This window comes from Anoplophora glabripennis, unplaced genomic scaffold (genome assembly GCF_000390285.2).
Source record: "Anoplophora glabripennis isolate ALB-LARVAE unplaced genomic scaffold, Agla_2.0 scaffold147, whole genome shotgun sequence".
NCBI lineage: Eukaryota > Metazoa > Arthropoda > Insecta > Coleoptera > Cerambycidae > Anoplophora > Anoplophora glabripennis.
The window spans coordinates 848662-874609 of NW_019416251.1; the positions used below are offsets into that span (position 1 = coordinate 848662).

Consider the following 25948-nt stretch of genomic DNA (forward strand, 5'->3'; position numbering starts at 1 on the left):
GTCTGGAGACTGTGAAGGACCCACTATGCGAGGAAAATTTTAATTGGACTAGGGTACGCTCACAAAAATGTAAAATAAGACCCACCTCTTCGCTGTAGAGTTACTTGGATTCGGGGTTAGATCTGGAGGGTGGGCATACATAATGTTAGGGTACGGACAACGATGCACATGATTCATTCTTGACGTCAGAAACTGTAGGCCATGTCGGCGACCAGTACGGCGATTCGTCGACGTTGACGGCGCAAATTCGAAATTATTTTTATATTACTTTATTGCGACGGATTAGACATGCATCTAATATCCTTGAGACTCGTTAACGGACTCATTAATTTTATATGCAGGCGTTCGCGGCAGGGGTTACCTTAAGGCGCTGTCTAATATCTAAAGGTCCGTCGTGTGTTCTAATGGCGAAACTTTAATTTAACCCAAGTTGTACGGTACTTTATAGACAACCGTCTAAGTGTTTTCAGTGGTTTCCGTCTAGAGTGCTACTATTATCCTTGCTGGTTTCCTCTAAAGGTAAAGCTTTTGTTCTTTGCTCGAAACAATGTGATCCTCAATCAAGATTTCTATGAAACACTTTTTCTTTATTTTAATTTTATCTGCCTTTTGTTTTATTGTTTAAAATGTAAATACGTTTATGGTGCTTCAAAAAATCAATACAAAGAGTCAAAATAAGGACAAACTTAAACAGTACGTTTACTTTATTCGGGACAAAATTGTTGTTGAACTGATGTAGGTACTTCTTGGCATCGAGAACTTGAAAATAGCTGTACAGTAGGGTGGTCCAAAGAAAACGAATATTTTTGTCGTGTCTCTTGTGAAAATATGTTAGTCTATCATGTTTTAAGAGCCTCCTCAAATAATCAGCTCAAAAAAATTTTTTTTAGAGGTAGCTCAAGATTTTTAAAAATTTCCAAAATCGTCAAAAATTGAATTATTTTTTTTTAAATTTTTTTCTCGTTATTTTATCGTTTTCTACGTTGAAAAAAATCTCGATTTTGAAAATTTCAAATCGATATTTTATTTCTAAAGGTCACTTTAAAAGTAGTGTACCTATATCAACGAACTAATAATTTTTTTTTTGAATTTGATGAACAAAAGAATAGAAATAAATCACGACACTTAAAAAAATTCTCGAGGCAAAATTTACTACCGCACTGTATCAAATATTTATAATTTTTAAATTTTTTAAAATTTAAGTGTCTCGTCAAGTTAAAATAATTATGAGTGACCTTTAGAAATTAAAATATCGATTTGAATAAATTTTCAGAATCGAGATTTATTTCAATCTAGAAAATGAGAAAAAAAATTAAAAAAAAAATAAAATTTTTGACGACTTTGGAAATTTTTAAAAATCTTGAGCGACCTCTAAAAAAAATTTTTTTTGAGCTAATTTTTTGAGGGGGCTCTTAAAACATGATAAACTCGCAAGAGACACGAAAAAAAAATATTCGTTTTTTTTTGTGCCACCCTACTCTACAGTAATTGCATATTAATAATTTCCTTCCAAATTTTAAATAATATGTATTTAACACAGACCACATTATATTACATATATGTCTGCTTTTCAGCAAAATAACAAAGCTGCTGCAAATTATCACTAATGAACTTGAATCAAAACATCCAGTGGAATTCCTATGAAATTGTTTGAGGACCTCTAGTCTAGACACTAATTATATCTTAATAGAAAAACATTAATCTAGCTCGAGTGCTACTTTATGCTCTCTTTTGATTATTGTTTGCAGCGGTTACAATGTTCTATATATTAATTTCTTATGAAGAATAAAGAACTCGTACGTTTTCATTTCTCTTATGAGAGAAGCAGACTGTCCATCTAGAAACAATGACATTATGAAAAAGTTACACGATTGAATTTTATTTACAGTATGTGAAAAGAGAGCTAGACTTTTTTGCAGTCCCAGCTATTAAAATCTAAAATTATAACTTGTTTATAATTCAGAATCGAACTGAATACTGTAAATTTTGTATTAAAAAACATTACCTTTTGTTAATATAGTCCTATATTTGGGCTATACTTTTTTATTAATGACAAACTATCGAATGAAAAACGTATTTTATCACATCGAATTTATTTATCAGTCGTATAATGAATTATGGTATTTCAACTTGAAATGAACATTGGGTTTTATTTAGTCTTTATATCAAATTTTATATGATCATAGAATTTGTGCAAAACATCATTGCCTGTTTGCTTGTGTGTATTTCAGTAACATTTTCATTTTTTTCAGGTAAGTTCCTGTGATGACTTTCCTGTAAAGGGGTGAGTAGTTTTTAGATCTCTCTGCTGTATTTATCTCGTAAACGAAAAGTAAAATATAAAAGTAAATCTAACTACAATATTATACATTGTCCAATTAAAATTTAAAAACAAAAAATGGTGGAGGCGCCGCTCGATATGCACTGTGACATAAAATCACAAATATTTCCTAAACTGTTAATTTTACCGAGTTGAAGCAAGAGGGTATTATCGTTTGCAAATCTTCAGGGAACTTATTTTTGATACAGGCGGATTGTGATCGTCATCTATGCAAAAATTCTGGGTCGTTAACCATTGGGCATAGTCCGTCCCTGGCGTTCTGGGCATAATGAAGTTTCACTTACAACATCAAAAANTGTTATATGACATACTATGTATAACGAGACTAGGAAAACACAGTGAAACACTTAAATCTGTAATTGTCCTGAGGATGTCACGATAAGTGACGAAACGTCGACAATTGAGAAAATTTGCTGTTTTTCTATGAAATTTGGCCTCTAATCTTCCCACTATTGACAACAAACTGAATAAAAATAAGGCTACCAATATCATTAGTTAGATTATACATTATGTCCAATTAAAATTTAAAAACAAAAAATGGTGGAGGCGCCGCTCGATATGCACTGTGACATAAAATCAAAAATATTTCCTAAACTTAAATTTACCGAGTTGAAGCAAGAAGGTATTATCGTTTGCAAATCTTCAGGGAACTTATTTTTGATACAGGCGGATTGTGATCGTCATCTATGCAAAAATTCTGAGTCGTTAACCATTGGGCATAGTCCGTCCCTGGCGTTCTGGGCATAATGAAGTTTCACTTACAACATCAAAAACAAGCTGTGCGCATGTGTTATCGATCACCAAATTTGCATCGTGCTGAAATTAATAGTTTAGAGACTGTAAATAAAAATAAATTTTTAATTTTCACCTTTCAGGGGCCCGTAACTTGTTAACGAAAGCCCGTATGAAAAAAATTTATGTGAAGAAGAGATCAAATAAGATCCCCTTCTTATTTGTGGAAGGGTGAAATGGGCGGTGACTATTAGACGCCTTCATTATAGCTATCTTTCTCTATCGCACGGGTTTCTATGACTTACTTTATTGCTCTCACGTAACGGCTGATGAACCATGGGGACTTTCCGACTCTGTATATTCAGGAACGCGGTTAGAGTTCTGTACGAGAAATTACCAATATTTTGTTTATCCACTTATTTGCTTGGTTAACTCTAGTAAATATTTGACGTTCATTGCTGCAGTAGTGACTTACCAAGAAAACGCAAAAAATTTTAGTTTACATTCAAACCCTGCCCCTAATAGGCAGTCTAATCGTTTAAGGATTGAAAAAAAACATTCCTTTATTGAAACGATAAAAAAATTCTTAACGCGCTGTATTTTGGAATGATGACATTTTTGGACATATGTGAATATCAGAAAACACCCTTTATAGTAGACTGCATCACATACTGATAATGGAATATCAACATTAGAATAGCACTGCCACAAGTAAAAATGAGGAAATAAGGAAATTGTAGAGGACGAAGCGCGTGCGGCCGGTGTTACGTAAATATCGTTATTTTTAGCTTTCCCGAAATATCAAAACATCGGAGAGCGATATAAAACTTTCAAACATCCTGTTGCTTTGTAATTCGCCAGCCAGAAAAATGGTGTCTAATTAATTCGCGCTATAGAAACGGTGAATCACACATTTCATGATCGGCGGAAGGCACACGTGTCGATAATAACCCGGCATTATCTTTTTCTAAATGACGGACAGTGACCACAGCATGCTGCAAATAGCTGATTTGTTGTGGGATCCCGACAGTATTTTTTGACAAGGTCACCCGTCCAATTTCGACTGTTGTTATTACGCTCATGTCGGTGATTATACATGCAGATATTTTTATGAAGTCTAGACTGGAAACAGACGTATCTGTATCTGCCTAGGTGTCGTAAATTTTTTTATTTGTTCAAATACGAAGCGCAGATAGCCATCACCACCGGATGCCGCGACTATTCTGTCCTCGATTTTATGCCAGCGCATGGCGCATCGCGTTTCTAAACGTCCAGACTAATTACGAAACGTAATGAATGCACTTTTGACTTTCAGACGTACCCCCATTGTCATGCTTAAAGTCCGTCCCACTTTATTGCGCTTTTTTGCGTTTCTACCTGCCGTAAGCTGCAAAGTGACAAACGGAATTGTTTTCTTTATTTAGACCGTTCCGTGTGTGTTAGCAGTTGCGAGTCGTGGGGAAGTTTTGTTTTCGCTACTCTGAGTCACCGAATCAAAATTTAGACTGGACAAACTATTTTCGCCGGCTTATCTGCTGTCACGAATTAAATTTAAGGACTTTGTTTACCTTGGGGTTACAGAAACGCCAGAGAAAAAAAAGTGTCACTGACCCACGTATCGTACCTACAATTGTTTTAGAATTTATCGCCTCCTAAGCGTGTCCAAGACTACGAATACCGCTGCCAAGTAATAAAAACTTGAAAAAATTTTGTTCTGATGGATTTAAATAAATGTAAAATGTGACATTTCATTAGGTGCTATGAAGCCGCAATGCTTTAAAAAGCCCACACTTGAACCTTTGCATAAAATATAAGGATTATTGTATTGCTTGGACCGGCACCTCTTCAAGGGAAGTATTTTTCTTGTAACAATTGTCGGGAGCCCGGAAAAGCTTCAAAAACACTCAGATAGAAGCACGACATTAAGTCGGCAACCCAAATTACCAATCGAGCCATGAACAATGGACGGTGTGATAGTCGTAAATACAGAAACCCTACCACATTTAACGATGGATCAGGACAACAGTAAGGATCGCCTAAATTCAGAAAGGCCAAATGCAAGAAACTACAGCGAAGATCCATCTCGAAAATCGGCGGAGCCATCAAGAGCTGAGATCGATCGTCGACTCTCATTTTCTGAAGTTGCGTAATCAACATTAAGTATACTAACGGAGTCGCAACTGAGCAAAACCGGTACTGAATAACTTCATCGTCTATCTTTATTCAGCGGTATATTTAAATATCAGTACATGTCAGAATAATGTGATCAGCGTGTCTAATTGTCGTGCTGTGAGCGGAAGTGCTAACATGTGTCATCACTACATACCTAAGTTGACTAGATTGGACTCGAAATGCATTTACACAATATCTATAAAGTTTCACTTATTTCTTGCTCTCATCAATGTGGAGTAAGTGAAATTAATTATTTTATAATTAAAATAAAGTACGTATATTTTAAAATACTTTTTGATTAAACAAAATATATATCGTATAAATTCGACTAGATTTTTCGCATTTTAATCAACTATTCCCAATTTATACCAAATAAATATTTTATAGTAAAAATATGTGCTCCTACCGTAATTATGTTGAATATTAATTAACGGATACAAATAAAGCCGATGCCGAAAAGTATAAGACGCCATCATGTCACATTAATATGTTCCCAGATCCGAGATTTGCATAACAAGACCATATTTCAGAAAATTCTAACGGCAAAATTGAGTAATAAAAATAGAGGTTTGATCTGATGTATGCTAACGATGAGCCACCTGTCGAAACAAATCAGAATTTCGAAAACACATCGACAATCAGAACAACGAATTTAACATTTTAAGTTACATCTCCACACTCCTGTGAGCCAGCCAATTCAAAACCAGTTGTGTTTCTACGTTTATTTTTATTTCTGTGTTTATTTACCCCCATTCTTAAATTTGTCCGGTACATTACACAAAGTTTTTTGGTTATAAGTGGATGACAATGGTACAATATATAAAGTTTTCTGCTAAAGATAAAAAATTATAATAATTTGTATATAATGTGTAGAAAATTTCTATTATACGTTCATTTGGCCAACGACATATTTTAATTATTATTTCGTTTTGTTCCGTTTCATAAGGTCTCCAAAATGCCATGTTGTAATAATATTAGTAAATCAAATATTCCTCTTATTTCTCCCTTTCGCAATTGCAATATGAATTATTAATAGAAGGTGCCTATAATAAGTTAATTATAAACTTCGGTTCTCATTAAAGGCTTATTGAAGTTTTTCTTATTGGACCGTTGTTTCTTCCATTAAGATTAGATGGCAATACATGCCGTGGATTTATTGTAAATCAGCTGCTAGTCCTTATTGATGCTGTACTACTTAATCTGCGATAACGTTTATGGTTTATGCATAAGAGCACCACGTCATTTTAGTTTATTAAGTGTTGGAAGTGTGTGGAACAGTGTATCAAAATATGTGGATTTTTTTAAATTTTAACCGATCCACATGGAGCGTTCAAATTTTGTGTTCCAATTTATGTGAATACATTTCGCTAAACTTAATATTTTTCTATTTCTCAAGAATTTTCAACGGGAGAGATTTACTATTATTTGTTTATTTTCATTAAACTCAACTTCTCAAAAATTACAGCAGCTTTTCATTATTATTTTTTTAATTTTCCTTTATCCTGTACATATTTTCATTCTAACTTGAATTCTTATTCTGTTATTTTAACAGTTGTTTGTTTCAACACAATATACTTGTATGCATTTTATAATCCATCTAAAAATGATTGCGAGTTAAACATCCGAAGGAAAAGCAGTTTGCCGTATCGAAATATCCAATTTAATGTTAGTTTTATCATTAATTTCCTATTTTACCTATGAAATGCAATAAAAAAAATTTTACGAAACTTTAATGTTTAGGTTATTTTCTATTTAATTTTATTGTTTTGTTACACAACATGCGACAAAATAATAGTCATTTTTACTATTGAAAAATTTTTTTAAACATGTGTCACGGTTTCTGATAGAACTTTGAAAACGTAAATGTAAAAACGCATGTATATGTGAAAAATAAGAATAAGAAGATGTGTTTGATCAAGCTGTATAGTCTTTCCGAAGTCAATTGAACATGTACAAAAACGCCTAGCAATAAAATTTAATGAGTTTCATACGCGTCACTAAAAAAGTTTTCTAAAGGTAAAAGATTATAATAATTTGTATACAATGTGTAGAAAATTTCTATTATATGTTCATTCGACCAACAACATACTTTAATTATTTATGTCCTCAAACAATTTTATTGTATTGATCGTTTCCTTTTTTGTTCTGTTTCAAAAGGTCTCCAAAATGCCATGTTGTAATAATATTAGTAAATAAAATACCCCTCTTATTTCTCCCTTTCGCAATTTCATATTAGAAGGTGCCTATAATAACGTAAAATTACGTGAATCACACCAAATTCCGCATTGCTGCACTGCACTGCTAGGCCATTTGTAGACAACCGGGCCAGTGCGGCTATGTTTGTGCTGCGTTTGCCCGCGCGCTCATTCTTCAACTGGGCGACTAGACCTGTATATGCGTATGGCTAAATAAAAATGAGAACAAGTTTTTCAAATATTTCAATGGCGAGTTGCTGCGTCAGCGACCGAACCTGGTACATACTGCCAACCTCTTGGTTCTTCAATTGAGATCGGAAAGACCCTTAGAACTTAAAACCGCCACACAGCAAAACGCCCTGTATGCGTGACAGTTTCCCGTCACGTGTGATATATAGCGGGCCAGGCAGAGGTGGCACAAGTGCCGGAGGCGCACAATGGTGTGTTACGCAATAAGGTTAGGCCGGCACAGCGGGCAGCCGCCCGGCCTAGCATTGTTCGCGGGCGCCTACATCGCGCCGGATTTGCATGGCACGCCATATACCATCCTGCGTCGCGGTGAGCCCTGTTCATTACGGAAACAAAGGAATTGTAAATGGATGGATTTTCACGACAGAAAAGAATTGGAGAGGAGCGGGTTTTAATATCGCTCCCTTTTGTCCGGGATATTGGGTTTGGACGCTGGGGGTCCTCGTGGTCAGCGCGGCTAAACGGGTCAAGTCGGTACTTCAGGAGTTTCAGGAACCTGTCGGACTTATTTTTCAATACAGTTCCCTGAAAATGCATTTCTAATACTGATTTTTGACCCTGGAATGGGCATTATTAAAAAAACAAACAACGTATTGGAAATCCAACCATTCCTGAACATTGCTCAAAATGATTACACTGAACTTGACCTAGTTACTGCGTTGTAGACAGTTGATAAATTGATTAAGAGGGACGACGCAGGGTCGGCCTAAGTTTCGCGTAATAATATTACTCTTTCCCTTACCCGAAGAAACGTTCTTATTTCAGAAATAATCTGTAGTTTTTTATTTATGCAGTTAATAATTAAAAAAAATATGTGGAGGTATTTTATGTCGAAAAAAAAACACATATTTGTCAGATTATATTTCGTTGTCATCGCCTTTGCCTTAGAACTTTCATTTTCTTCTTCATCTAAAAATTTTTTTCTTTATTTTTTTTTCAACCTATTTTTCAATGCATAAGCTGAGCCTCCATTTGTTATTATTATTTATGGGCCGTATTGGCTCTAAGCCCTCGTATAGGCACTTCTGTACAACATCGCAGCTCCAGATATATTTCTGTTAGTTAGTTTTCCGTGATATATCAAGATTATGTGAGATTAGGGAACTGGAACGTCTCCACAAATTATGATTATGTTTGCTACTATTGAAATGCTACACGATATTGTTTCGTACATATCCCGGTCTGTTTCAATGGAGCACAAACGTTGCCAGGGTGGCAAGTTAATTTGATTTTATGATTGCAATTAAAATGCAAATTTTTATTCAATCTGTAAATTATCTGAACCCCATTTACATTTATTACGGTTATATGTGCATAAATGGGAACAAAAACGATGCAACCGGAAAACTGACACTTTTTTACATCCAACGTCTCGAAATTAAATATGTATATTTTATGGAAAAATATCTTATCTTAACAAGTATTTATTTCATGGTACATTCCTCTCTCTAAGCCGAGCTCTCCTTATATATAAATTTATTCAAATGTCGAACATTTTTTGCATTTCAAATAAGATGGAAAAGTTAGATAATTTTTCCGCTACGAGGATATGTAAATTGTGAACGCACGTATATAAAACACTTTTAAACGTATTAACTGAATCGTATTATGAATTTACTGACACTTAAGATGTTATGTGCATCTTTACAAACCCATAAGTTATTAATGGTTATTTCATGTCGGTGAAACGTGTGTTTAAAAAAGTGACGCTAGACAAGGCAGTGGCGTGGTCGGAAGGCAGTATTCCTTTTTGGAGCCTTCTGGTTTGGAAAAAAATACTTTTGACTAAGCCGTTTTTGTACTGAAATGTTTTAAATCTCAGGATTCATGAGTACTCTTTGCACTTTGGCTAGTTTTTTCACTGCCTCTGAATATATTTCTGCCTTTATGTCCTTTTGGCACCGCTTTATCCCTTAGGATCTTCACCATAGTCACAGAAAGTCATTTTGACAACGTTCTGAACTAATAAAAGTTTATTTTTGTATACATTTACAATACGTTGGTAAGTCGCAAGTAAAGAAGTGCTATACAATGCAATTATGTGATTAAAATTGGAACTCGATCAATGATTTCGGAAAAAACTGTGTTTAATTTTTTTGGACCTTTGGTATGAAACTCTCAGCATAACCTTGAGACTTATTGCCATCTCAGTAAGCAAGGACGATTTCAAGATATCCAAAGGCAACTAATACGCTTGAATCGAGTAGCGTGCCAGAGATCTCTGCACTGGTTATGGAACTGCGAGATCCCTGAGTCGATATTTGATCTCAGTTCAAGATGCTCTTCAAGTTTGTAAGCATGTATGTTATATCTGAAGCAAAGTCCACTGGAACTGATCTCTTTTACGGTAGAATATTAACCATACTGGGCTTAGATGTTTTTTGTTTCGACTGCTGCTATGTCTACTGCCCGCGTTAAAATTAGTTATTTCTTAACTGTCATCTTTGGGCATCTAAAACTCTCTTGTGATTCAGTGCTAATCTAGCGTGGGTAGCGCTTAAGTAATCGAGTGTCACTGTCATTAATCGTCAGCGTTTATGAACTCATTGCTTACATTACATCTAATTTACATCAGTTTTGACAATTTCACGTAAATATGGCCATATCAATGTGCCACACGCACGCCACTGCGCCGATTTTTGGAAGTTTCCGGCGAAGCATTAGTAACAATAGACACAAGTCAACGCACCCTACATTTTGCAAATGGACTTTTATGCATTCCGAACCTATCACGGTATGCAAATACGTACGGTTTAATATAGGAGATAATAAAGTCTCAAGGTTCGGTATTGATCATTGCACTCTTACCTTGGCCGGCTAGATTTAAATAGATTTTATACGGCAGACCGGTGACCTAATAGTGCGTTCGCGACAGCAGGCCGAGGTGATACAGGAGGAAAAATATTTGTTGAGGAAACAGCGCGGTGTTTGGATTGGCCACGGGTTTGGTTTACCTACAGGATAACCTATTTAAATATGTACGCTTCAAATGATTTCTACTGGATTATTTTTTTAAATGTGGAGCATTAAGCATCGTGGAAAAGTCGACAATCAAGAATATTCGTTAGTCAAATTGGATTTTTTTTAAATACATGATTATACATTTTATCACGGCTTCCAGGTTTCAAAACGATAAAGTTCATAAATGATTACAAGCCACGTAACCAGTGCTGCTGATTAGTGTAGTTTTTCACGAGATTTTATTCAACCGGCTTATCACCTTTATTGTAAAGGAATCATTAATACTGATAAAGTTTTAGTCTGTTTTATTTTACAAAATCTAATTCAAAAATGCTCCGAATATTATAATCCTTATAGTTTTTAAATAATCATAGTATGCACGGTGCAACAGCGTTTTTGCTACAAATAGCTAATACGTCAATACGAATAGAAAAAAACAAGAGTAAGTTTTTTTTTAAGTGCAAATGATATTAAAAATGCACCTAACTTTATTCTGAACAAAAACGAAGGTTTCGATCGAAGATGATTTACACATATGTAAAACAAAACAATGTTTTACGTCAAATAACTTTTTTATACAGTTGAAATCCTTCCTTTTAATTTCAATGTTGTTGTCCAATGTTGTAATTCCAATGTGTTTGAGTCAAAATTTTACTGCTGTAACTGCTATGAAGGAATTGTATTTTAGCAGAGATTATGGTTCTTAAATATCTAATAAAAAGTTCTAAGAAATGAGTAACAAAAGTTACAAGTCGCTGCAGCATTATTTGAAGAATGTTAAAATATAAATTTAACAGCAGGTATCTTTGCATTGCAGTTTTCCAAATTTTGGTCCCGATGGATAAAGGAGAGAGAAAAAGACATTGTATTTATTTAAGCATTACCGAATTTAGGGAAAAAAAATATATATTTTGTTTGTGTAGAAATTTGACTTGGTAATTTTGTGATCAGATATCACATAAATTAGGTTGACCCAACTCAACGCGAGATGCGTAGATCAGGAAGAGAGTCCGCAGTATAAGTGACAAAGACAAGAGACCTTAGTAGTAGGGCAGTCACCTTCCGTGTCCAAGATTTTACTTAGATCTGGCGGATATAGTTATATAGTTAAGTTTATATCCGTACTTGATCATAGCTGATGACTATGGACAATACAATTTATTTATTAATAGATGTTTACAATCTAAAATTAAAAATTGGTACAAAATTTTGAAAACAGCTAATCCTAGTAATAAATTCAAGAAAAATAAAATTTGTGTTACTATTTATATGTATTAGTTTATATTGAATTAATTGATTTTGATTACTATGAAGTCTAATCACTAATTTATATTTTTTTCCAGGATGAATGAGAGAAGGGAAACCATATTACAAACTCCTTCACATTAAAAAATTATTGGAGCTTCCGTGACGGTTGTTCACATCCCTCATTTATCCAGCTCCCTATACAGCTTTCATGTTCGCCGTCGTGTTTTGTAAACAAGGGATTCTACATGTCCCTGGAGATAAGAAATTTCAATAGGCAGATATTGGCAGCTACGCTTGATAGGGCATTTAAACTGCTTTACCGATTCTATGAGATACAAGACATTTTGTAGCTGAAAAAAATCAAGAGAACCGTGAACTACTAAACTACTACTAATCACGCTTAGTTTCGGTTAACTAATAGTAATTTTTTCCATTTTTTTTTTCATTAAAAGGTTATTATTTTTAAATTACCATGTACTAAAATTGTCCGAAATGTACCCCTTCTTCGTTATACATTTGCAAACGTAGAATAAAGTTGTACTCGTAATTTCTGCTCGAGAGTGAGCAAAAAATATCATTTTCGCTGTTACGTGGTACGTTATCTACTCAATTTAGTTAGTTTCAAAGCCAAAAATCAATTGATCCAATACAAAAGCGAAAATTTAGAGTGCACTAGTGTAGTGGCCAGGTTACTAGGGTGGACGTTTGAACACCGTCTAGGCAGGGTCCGCAAGAGTACTGCAAGATGCCCGCGTTGAAATTTAGAATTTGACCTCCTTGAAGAACGTCTATCTCGGAATGGTGGTCATCCCTGAGGAGTTATGAAAATGATTTTTGTTAGTGTTGACCGTGAGGGCTTGCTAGAGATAGAATTTCGTGAAACTTCTAAACTGTGGTGAAATTTATGACGTATCTGCGGTGGTTCAGCGATCGATGGTAGCAGGATCGTCTGTCGACGTTTTCAAAATTTTATTTTCCCGCTCTACAAAAATGTGTCACTAACGGAAAAATTTTTGCCATATCGCTTTCCCTATAGTTTTCCTATACAGCGTTGTCAAATTGCGACAGTAGTTATTTTCAATGAAAATGCTTATCGATTCTTACTCACAAAGTATGACATCTATATAGAAAGCAGGTGATAAATATTCAGTTTGACAGCGTAATTACAAACCAATAATGTAATGTAAATTGCACGGCAATTAAGTGACTTGCAATGCAAAATGATTAAGTAGGCGAGGGCAAAGCAGGTGCTGCTATTAACTATTTATTAAACAAACTTAAGTGCATATATTTATTTATCGGGCAGGATATTAACTACAAAGTATATTATCTGCGGTGGTACTATCTATTTAACTTTATGTGGTCGCTGACAGTTTATCAAGCTTGACGCAAAAAATTGGTTTTCAATTTGTAACTGCTTACTGGCATACCTATATTACGGTATTATAAAAATAGAGGGATGTAATTTTCTTAACATGGTATTGATTTATTACGTTTTTAATACATTTCCCTAGGCGTTTCAAATCCTAAACAATGAATAAAACGGTATTTGTTGAAGTACTTTTCTAACTTAATTTCAACTAAAGTACCTTTAGTAAAAAATATAGATGACCTTAAAGATACATATTATTATTAGTTATTACGCATTAAGGTATTCTTTTTAAATTTTGCAATAAATATGAAAATATATGTTAAAGTTGCAACTAATTTAAACATAAATTTTAATGTCTGTAATAAGGAAATGCCAATTCTGTATTTAAAGGTTCATTTCAGAAATTAGATTTTTAGTAGTTAAAAAATTCAAGATTTGCATTTAAATTAGATTCTATACTGCCATTTCATGGGAAGATTACTTAATTTTCTACATGTATACTCAATTACTTTTTTTTTTAAATCTGGGAACGGTACCATGTTTTTCAGCAATTTTTCTGTTTACTACAAAGAACGACATTAAAAACAGACGGCATTCCATTTAAAGGGATTTGCTTATTGAAAAATTCTATATATTATTTTGTGGTACAGAATAACCGGTAGCCTAATCGCGTATTACTCCCTACTAGATAGTTATAAGAACGGACGCGGATTACTAAATAATTATTGCATGTAGAAGACGGCCGGTAATAAATTTGAGGCACGGATAAATCCCATTTAATTATCCCGAGTAATAGGCACTCTCAGCTGGTGCCATTCAACGGGATAATAATTGCGGAGCTGTTAATTTCTTCTACGGCTGTATCGGAAGAATGCTGTTATACGCTTATTTATTTATGATATGTGCGGAATATTCTAATTATTTTATTACTGTTTCATTTAAATTAATCGACGTCAGTTTGTTGGAATTAAAATACATATTTCTGTTGACTGCGGCAATAAACATGTCCGTGTGGATAAATGTATTGATGTGGGAGAAAACAGCGTTGAATATGTTAATGGCACTTACATCTATCTACATCTTTTATTACCGCCATGTCGCGCTTTAGTTTCTACCAATGGATCTGTCTTCTAAATTTCTTTTGACAGATGGGGAAGAATTTTTTATTTTCTAAGGCCCTAAAAATTTCTACTTCAATGATTTTTAAAATTACTAAGCCTTATGTTCTTTATAATTTCAGCCCAGTCCAATTAGCGTATGTACAATTATTAATGAATCACCCTGTATAAGATATTTTTACCACAATCACCTTATAATTGGACTTTTATCTACACATACGAACCGTGAAGTTTGTGAAGAATTTGCAGAAGTTACGGATGTCTTTTCTTGTAAGGAACAGCTCTATTTTCCTTGGATTTTCTTTGCAATATCAAATTTTGTTTAAAAGTAATACGCTTTAAACATAAAAGTGTATTCTTGCTCCTTTAACAGACCCATCAGTTATTGAGCCTGGAGGGCATCCAGCTGAGTGAGATGGAAACAGGTTGATGCAAAATGTGTAATATATTAACGTTATCTTAAAATATAGCGCAATATCGGAGGTAAATTTGTCAAGAGCCCAATTAGGCGTAAAATCTGCATCCTGCCGTTTTGCTCGTTTTGCATCTGATCCGATATCACGCACCAGTTTCCAGGATATTTTCATGGCGTGGAGCAATACGAATTCGATTATCTTGTAAAGTTTGCAATGTAACAAATTCTAATGGCGGCAATTATATTTATAAAGTGGTGTTTAAATCTGCATTAAATTAATACAAACTATAAGTAGGTAATTATAGATAGTCATCTATAGTATATCGATACGTAAAGTATGTTCATAGATTTCAGATTAGCAAAATTATGCCCGTGAATCTTTTTTCTCACAAAAATCGAACGGCTACAAATAATCGGTGTTGGTGTGGATGAATATTTGTCGTTTTAATAAAGTTCCGATAGCAGTAATCCACTATTTCAGGAAAACCATTGCAACGATTCAGGTTAAACAAATAAATCAGTACAACCTGCAACTAATAGCTAATAATAATCAAACACACCCGATGACAAATTTATGAGTGAGGCAAACTAGACACCGACCCAACCGAGTCACTATAATTAGTACAACTCGATAAAGCCAACGCGACCGGAATAAAAATAAATTATGTTATCAATGTGCAATAAATTTTTAACCTCTCCCTTGTAAATTATTAACTAATATTTTATACGTTTTAGTAGCTTCATATTCAAATAAACTTAAACGTGTCTTAAAAAAAAACTAAATGAATAAAGCATGCCACGAAATAAAAAGGTCATTCACACAGCGACGCCAACTTCAAAATTGCCATACACATCGGCTGAAATTTGCTGATGTTTAGAATGTTAATTTATACCAGACACATACATATTCATTAGGCGAATTAATTTTATTTTATATGAAACCAGAAATCCGTTGAAAGAAGATTTGTACTTCCTTGTTATGTTGCTCCTTTCACGAAATATTGACCAGATCCCTTTTAGTCTCTTCTTACGGAAAACTATACTTTTGTAAATAGAACCTCCTGGCTGGTAAATGTTCTGAAGAACAAAGATTTGTTACAGTTTTTGAACAAATTCTATAATGTCTGTAGTATCTTTTAACGTATTTTGTATTATTGGTCCTGCTAGTCCTCTCATAAATATGATAATTATTTTTTAAATAAAAATTAATTGAAACGGCACCATTAATACGATCACTAATATAACTACTGAATTGTCAAAAATGCGATTATATTTATAGATTTTCCGGATTTGGCAAACATACCTTATCGTGTGGATGGTGCATATCGAATCTGCTCGAATATTACGAAAACCACTCCCAAGTGTTCTTCAAACAAGTTCCAAGAATTACTTCCATTGGCAAGATGTTCATTAGGGGTTTCATTGTGTTGAAAATTTTTGAGGAATAAGTTTCTGCACTGTCTGTTACTTTCGACATTTTAAGTCATCACTTCATTCATTTTTAACACTTGAGGCGCTATTTTTTTCTTAAAATTCACATAATTTATCAACACGGTAGGTACTATAATAAATACAGCAACCAGAACAGTGCCGGCTTTCTGATTACTTCTGATTGCTTGTTGAAACTTTCGCACCCCTATTCAAATTTAACGATGTTTCGAAGCAGTTTTCGAAAATATATTGTTTGTTACACAGTTGCGAAGCCGCTTTTGCATTCTCGAATGGTTTTTGCAAAGAATTCTCCATTCTCGAATACAAAATTTATAATTTTCATCCCAAAATAAAAAATTATATTTTCATATCTTGTTGTAGTTAGTTAATTTTTTTAGATGTCAAGTCGTTTTTGACTTAGGGAAGTCATTGGGATGGGTAAAGTGCGCCGGAGCTGTCCTTTCGGAGAGTATCGCGGTTTGCCATGATCCTGTGCAAATCGGCCGAATTAATGCGTCCCACAAATGCGATAAGTGCAACGTGCAGTCCGGCTCCCACTAAAATTCGTGCAGCGCATTCGAAAAGTGCTTTAATTGCTGCACGTGTCGCCCCTTAGTCAACGTACGACAACTGAACTGCGTAAAATGGTCGTAATTAATATTTACGAGGCATAACCGAGTTTTATCAGTCGCAAAAATTTAAATTGGAAAAAAGGAGGTATTTGAATGTTAATAAATACTCGGGAGTGCGGCGAGAGCTAAAAATGCCATTAATTAATTCTATAGGTCTAGCCGGTTTGACTACTACTATATAATATTTAACAACATTCAACCTTCTTCGTCTGGCGTCGGGGAGACTGTAAAAGATCGCAGGAATGACGATTAAACAAAAAATCGCATGATATATTATTTAGTTTATTGCAAAATTGAGAAGCGCAATAATTGTAAGGAGAAACCGAGATTTGTTCTGCCAAATGGTGAGGAAACGATAAATGCTATTAAATCTACACGAAGAAAACTGCTTTGTATTTAAAATGACAGTTTTATATTTTTTTAAGTCGGTGATCTAGCTATTTAGACGTCTTATACAGGGTGTCCCGAAACTAGGGTGTTCTACGTCGAAAAAGATTACTTTTTCTTCATATAAACGTGGATCCAACAAAAAATAGCGTTTAATTGAGACAGTTATGTTGTCATTTTTGTAAAAATCGAACAAGATCAATCACTTTCCCCAGGTAGTAACCTGTCTTTCCCTGTCAACTCCAGGAGTTTTCAATAAGTTCGTTTTCTTTTAAGTAATGTTACTATTTATTTATGTTACTTTTCTTGCGTCCGTCGTATGGAGAGTTACTTTCATTTGCAATATTAATATATATATATATATACATATTCTGCATTTTTAAAATATTTTAAATTATAATAGCCCGGACATACTGGCAACGTTTCCGTCAGGTCTGGTTCATATACAGCGCATAAAAGTGTTAAAATTAAATCGACGGTGCCATCTCGATGGTCACTTGGTGTTATTTTGTGAATCTAATACATTAAAAGAATAAGTAGGTATTTTAAGCCGATGTGCGATTGTTACATATTCTCACTAACCTAATTTCAATTTGAAATGTACGGCATAAAGTTAACCTGCTTGCGTCAAGTATCGATCCTTTGCTTATCTTACCATACATTGGTATCGGTAAACAAATTTAAAAAACAAGAACTGAATGTGTGCTCTTGTTTCATGAAAGACGCCCTATGATTCATGTTGTCGTATTTCAGTTATGTTTCGAATGTGACTACCAAGCCGTTTACAGGTGCTCGAGGACATCTAGCAAAAATCCCTGCTAAGCAGAAGACGCTGAATGGAATCGGAGTTTCCGCCCTGCTGACCTGTCATATAGTTGCGAAAAGATTCTTTTGGCATTTTTACATGCTGCAAAATACCTGCATATTTTAATGAATTGAACAATTTTTAAGCTGACCAGACGTTTCGAGAGACATATCGTTCATTTTCAAGAAGGGAGCAGTACCTGTCTAAACGTCAGTAGTTTAATTTTATTAAAATTGTTATTGATTATACTTTATAAGACTGTTTTAAAGAGGGAAAACTTTTTTATTCCTTAATTTATAAGAAATGTACAAATCGCAAGTGTTTTTTACAATAGATTATGACATTTTACCTACTCCAAAAAAAATTACCAAATATATTAATGTAGCAATAATCAACAAATATAATGTTCTGTTAAAACGTGTATCACTTCCAAAGCCGATAACTTTGGCGGCTTCTAGCACGCAGGAATTCAATTTGTAGACTAAAATTTAGGCGCCAAGTAGTAAAACGTATCGGCCTTGAACCGTTCTATTTGGCCGCGACAAGATTTTCTCTGCCGACTTTTTTTTAAATGTCCATTTTTTATTCGAACGCTGCCGTCCGACCGATAATGCATATTAATTAACGTGCGTTTAATATTATATTTTCAAGTATATTTTTGCTTATTTTTGTTGGCACGGATAATTCCATTCATTTTCTACACGAGCTCGTTTGTTATTGTGTTTTGACGAAAGCTATCTATACCCGTACTTCTCGAATACCGTGTTTTGTGGGTCGTGGATTTATTAAAAAAAAAATACAGTCGTAGATAACGATTTTGTTTTGTACTTAAATATGTAAATGATGTTTGTTACGGGTTCTCTCTGTCACTACGGCAATCCGACTATTTAAACTTACGTCTGGGACTAAATATAAGATGTCTGGGTAATGAGTCGTAAAAATATAGTGCGGATAGAGGCATAACTCTCTTATATTTTGCCACTTGCTGCTTGCTATTAAAATGAGTTGAACAATTATTTCTCTACACCTGGATATTTAACGTCCGTTTTCGTACATATTCTTAATAACCGAAACAGTTGCTGGCTACAGGTGTGAAGTGTGAAAGAATGTCATCATAAGTCAGATCGACGTGGTGTACACTGATTTCTCTAAGGTATTTGACTATGGCACTTTATTGAACAAATTAGAAACATTTCCAATCATAAGTGTCATATCTACAGAATCTGTACCGGTTTGTACAAATTTCTTAGCTTTAGGTCTGAAAAATGCATCAATATTTTCTATCTCACTGTACTTGGAAACAATTTGATACAATGGTGATGCTACTAGGATGTTACTACGTGCTGCGGGTAGACTAAAAACATTGTTGCTTCTAGCTGATAGTCGTGGTACTTTGATATTAATATTACTTAAAACGCCTGGACAGTGCAAAATGTTATGTAGAACTTTATGCAAAAACATTACTTGAACCACAGATCTTCTTTTAGCAGACATGAATATTAAAACGCTCAAGTAATAGATCATGCGGAAAACCCTGAGGAGTACACAGCTCATTTCATAAACCTACGCTGTACTCTTTCCAAAGTTGCAATTTGATTAGCATAAATTGAGTTCCAGACTATTGATGCATATTCTGATTTAGAACGAATAAAGGTAGTGTAGAGCAATCGTAGTGTAGAAATACTGATACAGCCTTTGGAATTCCTTATTATGAACCCCATATTCTTAAAAGCAGATGACGCAATTATGTCTATATGTTTTGTAGAAGATAATCGGGCCGATTCTGTTTGTTTCTTGCCCAAAATCTTGTTTTATAAACCATGTTGTTAAAAATGTAAATTATAACAAGGTGGCTTTTTGAACTCATATTCTGTTTAAACCTTTATAACAAGTATTGCTAAAAACTACAATGATAACAATATTGTTTAGAATTCGTTATTTTCTAAGGGTGGCCACATTTGGCAATACCGCATTAACCCATGAATTCTTTGAGAAGAAGAAGATTATAACCTAAAATTTTCAATTTAGTTTTAGTTGTGTTGCGTTTTTGTACTTTGACTTTGGAGAATTTCTGTTTTCTGTGTATAAAAACAAACAACAAATTATAAGGAGAAATTACTGAAAGGTTTGTAGAATTATAAATTTCACAAAACAAAAAGGCAAATTTTGTTTTAATTCATTTCATATTCCTTATTGATGTACAATTTAAAGGCACCTATTTTTTTATTTTAGAATATTTTGCCGAATTGAACCAGAATGTCTCGCAGTAAAAAGACAAGCAAATCACAAATGGAAACAATGGTTAGCTTTCTCGAGGAGCATAAGATTATGCTATCGGGGAAGTGCCACCCTTTAGAAACTAAAGAAGTGGAAGACAAATGGGAGGAATTAAGTATGTTATTAAACTCTGTTGACAGTGGAGCCCGGAAGGACAAAAAGCAATGGAAAACTGTAAGTTTTAGTCATACTTAAAAATATGCAACGCTTTATTTACCTCCTCTTTTAGTTTCTTTATGAGTGGAAATCAAAAACAAAAAAGAAGGCTCGGCAACAAAGATTAAACATTACAAAAACTGGAGGTGGTGGCTACATATGTAGCAGCCTAACAAACCTAGAAAATAGGTTAATGGGTATTTTAGGATGGATACATGTTATTGGATGCCCTGATCTTCCCCCTGAAGTGGAGCCAAGACAAGAAGATTCCGCCGCACCAGAAATACCTGTTAATAGTGTGGAATGTGTTGAAGCAGAGATTGGAATGGATGGTTATTTATCAGTGCCATCCACATCTGGGACATTACTTTCAACACCATTACTGAATACAAGTAAGTTTAATAAAGTATTGAAAAACTATTACTAAAGTAATTTATAAATCACTTGGTAATTACTTAAAATTATAACATGGCTTGAATTAATGTTGAAAAATAACATTTGCAGGATGCATGTATTTTCTGTAAAATTATCGTAGTTATAAAATCAGAAATAATAGAAAGTGTGGGGTAACAGTAAATGTTTTTTCCCCGAGATTAATCGTTGAAAAAAATATTGCGTGTGGTTGTTTACTATTAGTTACCATTTTAAAAAATATTTTTGTGTATTTAGATCCTAATTTTTATCTCTCAAGTTAATAATAAAATAAATAGTCATGTGACAATATTTTTCAAGCTTATAAGTAACTTAATATAGCTTATGAGACAAGTAATGAATTTGTTAAATTAATTAAAGTGATGATATTATCTGAACATTATTTTTACTTAACTTTTTTTTTTTTTTTTAGGAAATATTAAAAAGAAGTTTGGGACCAATAGGCATGTCACTGCTACCAGCAACTTGGAGAAATCTGCTAAGTTCTACTCAGAAAGCACACAGGAAATGGCAGCTGCAATAAAGGAAATGGCAAATGCTATCTGTCAGCTAGCAGAGGCATTTTCAAAAATAGCGGGTGCAGTTTCTAAAAACCAAGATGCAAAAAACTCTGATGCTGCTGTGTGAAACAAACTAATATATTTTACATACATAGTACTATTATTATTATTATTATTATTATACGTAATACTATTTTCATACATATATTAATCATCTTGGTATGTAGGTATGTAGGTGAGGGAAAATGTTGACACTATTTTTATATTTTTAAATAAATGTTTATTGATCAAATAATTAATTGTTTCTGCATTACATAACGACTTAAGTCAGTTAAACAATTATTATAAAAGAATATATCATATTAATTTTATAAATATAGAATGAATTACATTTTAATTAAGAACCATCTGATTCACTATCTGTCCTCTAATAAATCTGCCTTCAGTAAGAATGTCATCTGAAAAAATAAAGATTAAGGTGAGCACCTACTGCATAACAAAATTGATATTCTGAACATTTACCGTTCACATTATCATTTGCATTGATATAGTTATCGTTTCCATCTTCATCATCATTCATATTAGCATCTAATTCATTTTGTATATTGTATTTTCTACAAATATTGTGCAAAACTGCACATGCATAAATAATTCGTCCAGCAGTTGCATGTGAGTAATGAAGAACACGGTCTTTCCTTAAGCATCTAAAGCGAGCCTTCCAAACACCAAATCCTCTTTCTACAACATTACGTGTTCTAATATGTCTGTCGTTATAAACAGCTTGAGGAGTATTAGGAGGTGCATCTAGGATTGGGGTCATCAACCATGGTTGAATTGGATAACCAGAATCCCCTAGAAGATAATTGTTACGAATTCCTTCTTGATATCTTCTACGACAGTATCTATGAATACTTGAGGCTTCCCATATAGCGGCATCATGAACAGCTCCTGGATATCTAGCATTCACATTCAAGATCATCAAATTTGAGTCAAAAATCTGAAAAAAATTATAATAAAGTTCTGTAGCTTAAAGATAAAGAATAAAACTTACTGCTTGCACATTTATACTATGAAAACCTTTTCTATTTAAGTAAGCCACTGCTGGAGTCACTGGGTGATCTATTTTTGGGGAAACTATAGCTATATGTGTACAATCTATTGTACCAATTACATTTGGAAATAGAAATCCTTTATTTAGGAACCTAAATAATCACATGTTTATATTAGAAATAGATATAGATTGACAAATATAGCTGTGCCTGTGATTATATATTAATGTTTAACCAGGAGATATGTAACTGGCCAAGAACCAGCCCAAAATGTGGACTTATAAGACTGAAATTTTATTCCAAAATGGTATTAGGTCACATTAGAAATGTATCTTCCTAGTTTATTTTCCAAATATATTTTTTTTATATCTATACATACATCAATATCTTCAGAGGGCAAAAAATACGGAAACAATACTTACCCTTCTTTCACGTTTATCACTTCATTAGCAGTTGTAGGAAATTTAATATATCTTGGTAATAAGTGAACACTAATTAAATTGCTTATTTTGTTTAAAATTCTACTTATCATGGGTTGACTTATTCCCAAATTATAGTCTTCACCTACAGTGGTTTGATAACCCCCTTGTGAATAAAATAATAAGCTTGCAAAAACCTAAAAAGAATTATTACTATTCAACACCTAAAACTTGTCAATACATAGTTACCTGTAAATGAAATGGCACTTTATCTTTTCTGGTAGGTTCATTGACAAACATTTCCAAATCTTGAATTAATTCTAAAGTTGCTGTTTTATTTAAACGAAATAATTTAATAAATTTTTCATTGGGAAGTTCAAAAGGATTACTTGTATCTCTAATAGATCTAAATTGCAGTCTTAAGTGATGTCTAAAATTTTACACTATTTTGTATGTTCTGTTATGGAATAAGATACTTACCGATTAAGAATATTTCTAATCTCCTCAAAGAAATTCATTTGAAAATAAATAAACTCAGGATTTACAGCCATTTTAATTATAAATACTGCCCTTGCACTTTCATAGCAATCACTGAAATGAGTTTGCTGAGATAACAATATTCGATAACAAGAACTTGTTACAATGACATATCATATTGTTAAAATTTGTCAAACAGAATAGGCAATCTAAGAATCTTGTTACCAGATAACCAGATCTCTTTAAAATAACAATAAACAATATTGCTATGTTCAAACAGAATCGACATGAATGTAGGGTCAAATGTAAGGTCCTTTATGTAATCGGGTCTATGCAATATTATATTATCCAATTTATAATCAAATAGTGCAGAATTTTTTTTTATTTTTTGGTGAATGTAATGATATTACACTTGGAGGCATTTAGCGTTAAATTATTATTTGGTCACCACAGACTAATGACATTAAGCACATTCTGTAACATATAGCAGTCGGCAATGGTGTTTATTTCGCAAAATAGCTTAAGGTCATCTGCATACTTTAAATGGTGTACTTGTAGATCAACCATGATGTCGTTTACAAAAACAACAAAGAGTAAGGGTCCGAGTATAGATCCTTGAGGCACACCAGATATTTGATGAATTAGATGAATCTTACTACAAAGTACAGAATTCCCTGTTGCACAGAACATAATGCTAAATTAACTTTAAAATACATGGACATCATCAGTTTCTAAAGCTTTATTCGTTCCTTATTGGAAAAATATAGAGAAATAATTTCGATTAAAGTGCGAAGCGTTAATATCATGAAGACTTCTCCTCCGTACCAAATGTACGACATTAATCTTCCTGGTACTGTATTTAATATTATTTAATTTTAAAATTTCGATAATTAGTCTTTTATATTTGCAGATTTGTATGCTTTGTTATAAAAATTAATCCTCATCTGAACAAACTGAAACATAGTAATGTAACGATTTATTTGTTTTAAGCAAATGTTATATACTAAAAAGCTTTGCCTTCTTCGTGTATTAATCAACTAAGTACGTCTTTTCGCTCTCGCGTCCAGGTAAGAGCATGGTTAATGGGTACCTACCTACTGAAAGTTCTGGAAGTTCAAAGTTATTATCCTTCTTACATTTTCGATTAGTCTGCCGTAAACAACGAACAAGCGAGATAAAAGAACTACCTTCTCTAGACGGGTTTCTAAGAGGATGCGTTAGCACGACATCTCATTAAGTTGACTGACGGCCAGAAAGCCAGTGTAAATATCCGTACGGTAAAACACAGTCCCAGTGTTGCCGATTTACAGGATATTTTCTCAGAAAATTCTGAGCAAATATATTTTAGTTTTAAATCTTAATTTCTCCAAATAGGGAAGGCAGGGATTGTGTATGGGAGCCTTAGGAGCTTGTGTATGTAAGCTTTATGAGCTTGTATATTTTAGAGTTTCAAGTTAAGACAGTGTAGTTGCTACGTGAGCTATGGGAGCTTTGAGTTCATTTAATTCTTTAGGACAAATTTAATGAAAGGAATGATATAACTTTTGTAGTATACAGCAAATATAAAAAATTTAGAGCGTACAATAATTACTGGTCATTGTTTATTGAAATGTTTGCTACCTGGGTAGACGCTCGAACATGTCTACGCTAGCTCCTTCTGATATGCTTCCGTTAGGTCGTCTGCCATTTTCTATTTATGATTTTAGTCGTTTTGGCAGGATTCGCGACTTTTTGAAGCATTGTCGAATTATTTTCGAAACATGGGTGATTTTTTTTATTTTGGAAACCCTGTACCTTGAAAATTACGGCCTTAGGATCCTACGCCTATTTAGGAAAATTACCTTAATTTTCAAAGAAATATTTTCTGCACCTAAATGTTGCTACTGTCAAAAAAGCTAATGCTAAATCGATGGATTAGATTAGAAAGACTCATAGATAAATATTTGTCCGGTTCGGCAGGACGGACCAGCTTTATTCGCATGGGTTGGGTCCCTGCAGCGGAATCTCGGAATTTGGCAACGCCGAAACTTGTCAAAATGCAAAAGGCTTCACCTGCAGGAACCGCGGACTCGCTCGATGACGCCAGCGGTCATCGATCCCTGGCACGCCAGATTAGCGAAACGTGTGTTCGTCGAGATTCGTACACACGTGGCTTCTTAAATACTTATCGGTGGTCCTTCTTCAGACGCCGTCGCCCGGCCAGTCGGGCCGTGGTGGGGTTAACAAAGCAGCGATTCTTCATCATATTTATTTTTATACTTTGTTTCGGCCTTTACGTAACGCGAAGAGGTTTAAACTTGGCGGACGTGCTGTCGAGGTGTCGCAGTAGGCGCGATGTTGCAAAAGTTAAGCTTAGTCCGGATCTACACTGGTTACATGCAAATGTTTTTAAACAAAAATAACAAAACATTAGCATGTAAACAAAAGCTAAAGTTAATAAAATGTTTTTTCGCCGATCGACATTAAACGCGTAGCTTAATTGCCTAGGCAGGTAGGTTTTCACTAGTAGATGGTTTATAAACTATTGAATCTTCCAAAATGGTTGAATTATTTAAAGCATCGCTTCCAGCACTTGATGTA

At 33.9% G+C, this 25948-nt stretch overlaps 3 protein-coding genes across 3 annotated transcripts in view; 2 read left to right on the forward strand and 1 right to left on the reverse strand.

Annotated features, from left to right (window-relative positions):
* The window catches only part of LOC108909616, a 255238-nt gene that overhangs the window by 80809 nt on the left and 148481 nt on the right, over nt 1-25948 (forward strand). The gene's annotated exons all lie outside the window — the stretch shown is intronic.
* Nucleotides 20384-21655, forward strand: LOC108909618. Its single transcript, XM_018714005.2, has 3 exons — nt 20384-20509; nt 20565-20883; nt 21336-21655. Exons 1-3 carry the CDS (start codon nt 20387-20389, stop codon nt 21548-21550), a joined length of 657 nt encoding a protein of 218 aa, XP_018569521.1. The 5' UTR covers nt 20384-20386; the 3' UTR covers nt 21551-21655.
* On the reverse strand, nt 21734-23554 carry LOC108909617 (putative nuclease HARBI1). Its single transcript, XM_018714003.2, has 6 exons — nt 23372-23554; nt 23141-23321; nt 22895-23088; nt 22475-22625; nt 21946-22420; nt 21734-21881 (listed from the first exon to the last, which is right to left on the reverse strand). The coding sequence occupies exons 1-6, from the start codon at nt 23440-23442 to the stop codon at nt 21817-21819; spliced, it is 1137 nt and encodes a 378-aa protein (XP_018569519.1). The 5' UTR covers nt 23443-23554; the 3' UTR covers nt 21734-21816.